This window comes from Trichosurus vulpecula, chromosome 4 (genome assembly GCF_011100635.1).
Source record: "Trichosurus vulpecula isolate mTriVul1 chromosome 4, mTriVul1.pri, whole genome shotgun sequence".
Classification (NCBI taxonomy): Eukaryota; Metazoa; Chordata; class Mammalia; order Diprotodontia; family Phalangeridae; genus Trichosurus; species Trichosurus vulpecula.
The window spans coordinates 175,754,616-175,761,117 of NC_050576.1; the positions used below are offsets into that span (position 1 = coordinate 175,754,616).

Genomic DNA, 6,502 nt, shown 5'->3' on the forward strand with positions numbered 1-6,502 from the left:
CCTGAGAGAATCTTTATATATGACTTAATGACACCACCCCCCTTTTCCATTTTGACTTTGACACTGCTGTTTTAGAGTAAAGGATGTCACATCAGTGAATCTATACCTGCTTTTCCTGTGAAATGTGTTTCATATAGCAGACTTCCACACACAACGGAATATGGATATGAATACAATTGGGGTCACGGTATGGTGGTTGCTCTCTGCCTGACCCATCCAGGACATAAGACAGAAGACAATGGTCTTTCCCATCCAATAGTCCAAGAGAAGATGTCAAGATGGTACTAAAAGCTGGCATTTATTCTCTACATTTTTTTTCTGGGGTATTCCCATGTTTATTGGAAAGAAGGCAAAAGTAAATATGAAACAGCTCTTCTTGGTGTTTTGAAGTTCATCCCAGCTGTGGGCTGGATAACTTGCAGGTTGGACAAACTGCCAAAGTCCAGGAGTTTCAACATTTCTTTGGTGTCAGCATCCACTTCAATGATTTCCTGATCCAAAGCAGAGAGCTCAGGGCCATAGTTATCGCTCCTTTCTCTTTCTTCCTGCAGTTTGATGGAGATACCTCTCACGGGGCCTCTCTGGACCCGCTTCATCACATGAGTAACATATCCTGCAATCTTATTGCAGAGCTTCTTGCTGGGGATCATGGCAATCTCCTCGCACACATGCTTGTTGGTGTGGAAGTCATTGCCCAGGTGGGTGTAGTACTTTTCGATGATGACTCGCGCCACCTTCTTCATGGTCTTGGTCCAAATGCGACCCATGTTGGCTCTGGAGGGTGAAGGGAGCCTTATTTTCTACATTTAAGAGTAGATATCTTAGAGCTGGAATTTTTTGCTAAGCCCATATAAGACATACAGTCATTTACTTTCTAGATCACAGGAAGGCAGACTACCTGTATGGATCTTGCATGGTTTAAAGTGCATTCACTGTTAGGAACAAAGAATTGGAAACAAAGTAGATGGCCATCAATTGGGGGATGGCTAAATGATTTGTGGTAAATGGATGCAATGATTCTTACTGGATTATAAGAAATTGTGAGTAGAATGAGTAGAGTGAAGCATGAAAAGATGTATGTGAGATGATACAAAGTGAGATAAGAAGATTCAGAAAATATGCAATGACCCTAACAAAGTAAATTAAAAAAACATACACACACACACACAATTACACAATCCAAAGCTTAACACTGAAAATTTAACTAAGTTTGGTTCCAAAGTAAAGATGAAAAAATGCACCTCTTCTTTGTAGAAGTAGGAAATGATGATGGTGGAACATTTCATATGCTATCAGACTCAGCTGATATGTTCATCAGTTTTATTAATATGATTTTTTTCTCTCCCTTTTTTACAAAGACAATGCTTCACTGAAGAGAAAAGGAAGGGGAGGAATGTCTATGGAAATAAAAGTGATTTAAAAACAAAAGATATCAATGAAAGATTTAAATAAAAATAAAATATATTCACTGTCATGGTTAAATGTTACTGTTTTGTTTTTTGTTGCATGTTTGTGTTTTTTTTCCCCAACTTTGGTTTTGAAGAAGTTATTTACAACTTGGAAAAGTGAGACACCTTGTACAGTGACAGAAAATCAAGTGATCTGCAGAGGCAATTGCTTCTAAGGGAAATTTTAAATGTTTGATTCATGATACTGTAGTTTGGTCATTTAACAGCATACCCTTCCTACTACTGGGAAGTTATATATTTAAACATTTTAAAAGAAGCTTACAAAACTGATAGTTGAAACCTCTTTGCATTCCAAAGATCTAGGTTTTTCAAAAATCCTAGGCCTTTCTCTTAAACCCCTGAACCTCAAAAATATGGTAGAGTATGAGCCCCCAAAAGAACCACCACTGTAAATCTTTGTAGAAAGAAACAGTTTAAAGGATGGGAGTGGTGATGGGGTAGAGATAGGATATCCAATGATCCAGAAACATCCTCCCATTTTATTTTGTTTGTCATGACCTTTTAAAATATTATCTTATTTTTTTCCTACTTACATCAAGAAGCTTTTTAGCAGTCATTTTTACAAGATTTTGAGTTCCAAAATGTTCTTCCTTCCCACCTCCTTCCCATCCCATCCACTCCCCTCTTTTGAAAATGGTAGGCAGTTTGATATGGTTTATACAGGTGCTATCATGTAAAAATATTTGAATATGAATCACAATTATGAAAGAAGAAACAGATCAAAAGGAAAAAAAAAACATGAGAAAGAATAAAGTAAGCAAAAAAATGCTTTGATTTGTATTCAGGGTCCATTAGTTCTTTATCTGGATATGAATAGCATTTTCTTTGGTAGGTCCTTTATACTTGTCTTGGATCATTGTATTTCTGAGAAGAGCTGAGTCATTCATAGTTGATCATCACACAATGTTGCTGATACTGTGTACAACGTTCCCCAGGTTCTGCTCGTTTCACTTTGCATAAATTCATACAAATTTTTCCAGATTTTTCTGAAATCTGCCTGTTCATCATTTCTTATTTTGCAATAGCACTCCACTACATTAACATACCACAGCTTGTTCAGTCATTTCCCAATTTATGGGCATCCCCTCAATTTCCATTATTTTGCCACCATGAAAAGGGCTGCTACAAATATTTTTGCACATGTAGGTCTTTTCCCCTTTTTTATGACCTCTTTGGGATACAGGTATTGCTGAATCAAAGGGTATGCACAGTTTGGTTGCCCTTTTGGGTTCCAAATTGCTCTCCAAAATGGTTGGATCAGTTCACAACTCTGCCAACAATGAATTAATGTCCCAATTTTCCCAAATCTTTTCCAGCATTTATCATTTTCTTTTTTGTCAAATGGCCAATCTGACAGGTCTGAGGTGGTACCTCAGAGTGTTTTAATTTGCATTCTTATAATTAAAAGTGATTTAGAGCACTTCTTCATATGCCTATAGATCGCTTTGATTTCTCCGTTTGAAAACTGCTTGTTTATATCCTTTGATCATTTATCAATTGAGGAATGACTTGCATTCTAGTAAATTTGACTCAGTTTTCTATATATTTGAGAAATGAAGCCTTTATCAGAGATGCTTGTTGCAAAGATTGTTTCCCATTTTTCTGTTTTCTTTCTAATCTTGGCTGCACTGGTTTTGTTTGTATAAAAGCTTTTTACTTTAATAAAATTAAAATTATCTACTTTATATTTTGTAATGCTCTTTATCTCTTATTTGGTCATGAACTCTTCCCCTCCCCATAGATCTGACAGATAGCCTATTCTCACCCTTTATGTCTAAACCATGCCAAAGTTCTGTCATGTCTAAGTTTTCTAATATTCAATTTACCTCCTTAATTTCTTTCTTGTTTATTTTTCATTGGATTTATCGAGTTCTGAGAGGGGACAGCTGAGGTCCTCCACTAGTATAGTTTTGCTCTCTATTTCTTCCTGTAATTCACTTAACTTCCTCTATAAGAATTTGGATGCTATATCACTTGGTGCATTTAAGTTTAGTATTAATATTGCTTCATTGTCTATTGTACTTTTTAGCAAGATGTAGTTTCCTTCCTTATCTCTTTTAATTAGGTCTATTTTTGCTTTTACTTTGTCTGAGATCATGGAGGGTCCTGGTGTTGGCATTTTCCTTCCCTGTCACACTGGGGCTCAGAATCTCCCACTGGTTTGCTGAAGTGGGGCTTGCTGCTGGTTTGTTGGGATGCTTCCGTCCTGGAATGAGGTGCCCTTTTACCTGAGTGAGATGAACCATTCTTGCCGATCTTTCAAGTTTCTTGGGTTAAAGACTGTTTCATCCTGTCTCTTCATTGGTTCTGCTATTCTAGGATTTGTTTTGGAGCCCTATTTTATGCTTGTTTGGAGGTGAATATGGGAAACTTACAGTGATTTACTGCTTACTCTGCCATCTTGGCTCCAGGAGGTCTCTCCCCTCCACTTTTTACCTATTAATAATATGTGCTATGTCATGTTCTGAAAGGGCAGACATCTTTTGCGATATTCTATAGACTTTGCAATTACTTGTCTCCAAATATGTTTTACTTAGCTCTTTGTCCTCCACAATGAAAATGTCTTCTTAAGAATATAGACTGTTTCTTTTTTGTCATTGTAGCCTTAGTGCTTAACTTGGTGCTTGATACATATTAAGCACTTAAAAATGCTTACTGAATTGTTGATTGTTAGAAGTCTGCTCAAACATATCTCCCTTCCCCCACCCCCAACCCCATACAATGAGAGGAAATATTCACCTTTAGTCAGTTTCCAGGCTTAAGGTATGAATTTTTTTCTGATTAAAGTCTTTTCCTTCATCATTCGGGAAGATGGTGTGCTACTGTGTTAATTATCCAGCAAGGGAGTTCAATTAACTCAGTGAAATATGTGATTTAACCACTGGAGATGCTGCACTTTGAGCCATTAGCCTGGTCTTTATCATTTATTCTCTGGTGCTTGTGAAGGAAGAAATATTTCTAAATAGGCCACAGAATTCTTGCTGATCACTAGCAAGCAATCTGCTGTCACTGCAAACATGACAAAAGCTGCTGTAGTCAACCTCTTGCCATTCAGGTTCCAATTTAGTCTAGGGGGTAAATTGCTCAACATCTGAAACAAAATATGAATATGAAATAAAATAAATGATGAAATTTATCATCTGTATTAAACTCTGACACATACTACAGTTCCTTTTTGTAGGTTATTTCCTCTTGCATTTTCACATTTAGAGACTTGCTATGGATTATTTTACATGGAGCAAAGAGAGATGTGAATGAGACAAACAACTAGATAAAACCTGTCACCATTAACCCACTTTTATCTATGAGTCTTCTTCACATTTCCCTCCCAGATGGTGAGGAAAGAGGAGAGGGTGGTGGATTTTGATTTTGCGTACTTGAAGCTTACAGAAAGAAATAGGTTGAAGTGGAATAGAATCCACATTAAAGGCTTCTTCTTAAAAAAAGAGAAAAGCAGTTTCCCTGCAAGCATTAACCAAAAGGGTCTCTAGCAGGTTTGGCTCTCACTAAGTTTGATCGTGGTCTGTAGCATAACCTGCGCTCCTCAGTCTGAAATAATTCTCCTTTTGTTTCATAGTCTCTCACCGTTATGCCTACCCATGGTACAGTGGAGTTTATGTCTCTGTTTTTGGTGTCACAATTTCAAAGGAAGTTTTTACAACAAGTTCAGAATTGAAAAGATAAGGAAAGGGGAAACAGTGGAAAAAGCCAAAAGGACCCCACTGAGGATGCTGAAACATTATTATCCACCCTGCCTTTGAATAAGTGAATGAATGAAGAACATTTATTAATCATTTATCATGTGCCAAGCACTGTAAAATAGAGTCACTTCTTTTCCCCGCAGACCTTACATTTCTATGGAAGAGATAATGTATATAAGAGAATGGTAGCCATGGAAGAGACTGAGAATTTGTAAGGCTGGTGAGATTTTGTCCAATGGAAGTATTATTATTTTTGTTCTAAATATCATTTAGCAGGTCGGAGGCAAGATGGAGACAGTGAAATGTAGTCAAAATGATTCTGGATTCATAATTTATTGGACCTACCCCTGAAATTCTGACTCTCCACTTATGTGTATAACTTTTGGTAAGGCATTTAACTTCATCAGGCACCATCAGGGCTAGGTGGTCCAGTGGATAGAATGCCAGGCCTAGAGTATGGAAGAATGAATTCAAATTTGGGCTCAGACATTTACTAGCTGTGTGACCTTGGCAAAATCATTTACCTTCTGTTTGCCTCAGTTTCCTCATCTATAAAATGGGAATAGTAATAGCACCTACCTCCCAAGAGGTAGGCAGATTATTATGAGGGTCACATGAGATAATAAAGTATTTAGCGCAGTACTTGGGACATCGTAATGCCATATAAGTGTTATTATTTTATCATTATTGTTATCATGAAGAACTCAAAGATCTTTCATAGCTTTAAGTTGATAATCATCTTTAAGAATTCTGACTCCTGACCCCATGCTTTAATCATGATATCAAGTCCTTCTGGTCCTCATTCCCTATTTACCTTCCATTGGTTTTCATGGCAAAGTTGCTAAACACAATGAGGTTCTAAGACAAGATGGCAGTATTTACACGAAGACTAGATTTACAGCTTCCCTTGATATTGTCACACTAATAAGTACAACATTTGACAGTTGTGGCTTTCCTAGTGGCATCTTTATATCATTTGACTAACTCTTCCAGCAAGATTTATGTCCCCTTGAACAAGCTCCCTCAACCACAATCACAGTTCTCATAAATCTTGAGAATATTTTGTATGACGTCAATACGTCTCTCTCCTCGCAGTATCACAGGCTCCTTAAGAGACTGCTGAGTGATGACTCATATGCTGCATTTCCTCAGATGGCACAGCTGGAGTAGAGGTCTGTTGCCTTTTCAGTGAGAACTGAGGACAAGAATGATTTAATTGAAGAAAATTAAGGTCAATTCCAATGCCAATGTGGATGAAAGCAAAATCATCCATTACTGAGATGTCCTATTGTTTTAAAACAAACTTAGAAAGATTCAAAACATAAAAACAAA

General features: G+C 37.1%; 1 protein-coding gene across 1 annotated transcript; it reads right to left on the minus strand.

The window, feature by feature from the left end:
- Positions 1-335: 335 nt before the first annotated feature.
- On the minus strand, positions 336-773 carry LOC118846930 (40S ribosomal protein S17-like). The gene has a single exon (XM_036755603.1). The coding sequence runs from the start codon at positions 765-767 to the stop codon at positions 336-338; it is 432 nt and encodes a 143-aa protein (XP_036611498.1). The 5' UTR covers positions 768-773.
- Between the last annotated feature and the right edge of the window lie 5,729 nt (positions 774-6,502).

Excerpts from the sequence above, each read along its gene's own strand:
- LOC118846930 (XM_036755603.1), bottom strand. The coding sequence starts at position 767 with ATGGGTCGCATTTGGACCAAGACCATGAAGAAGGTGGCGCGAGTCATC.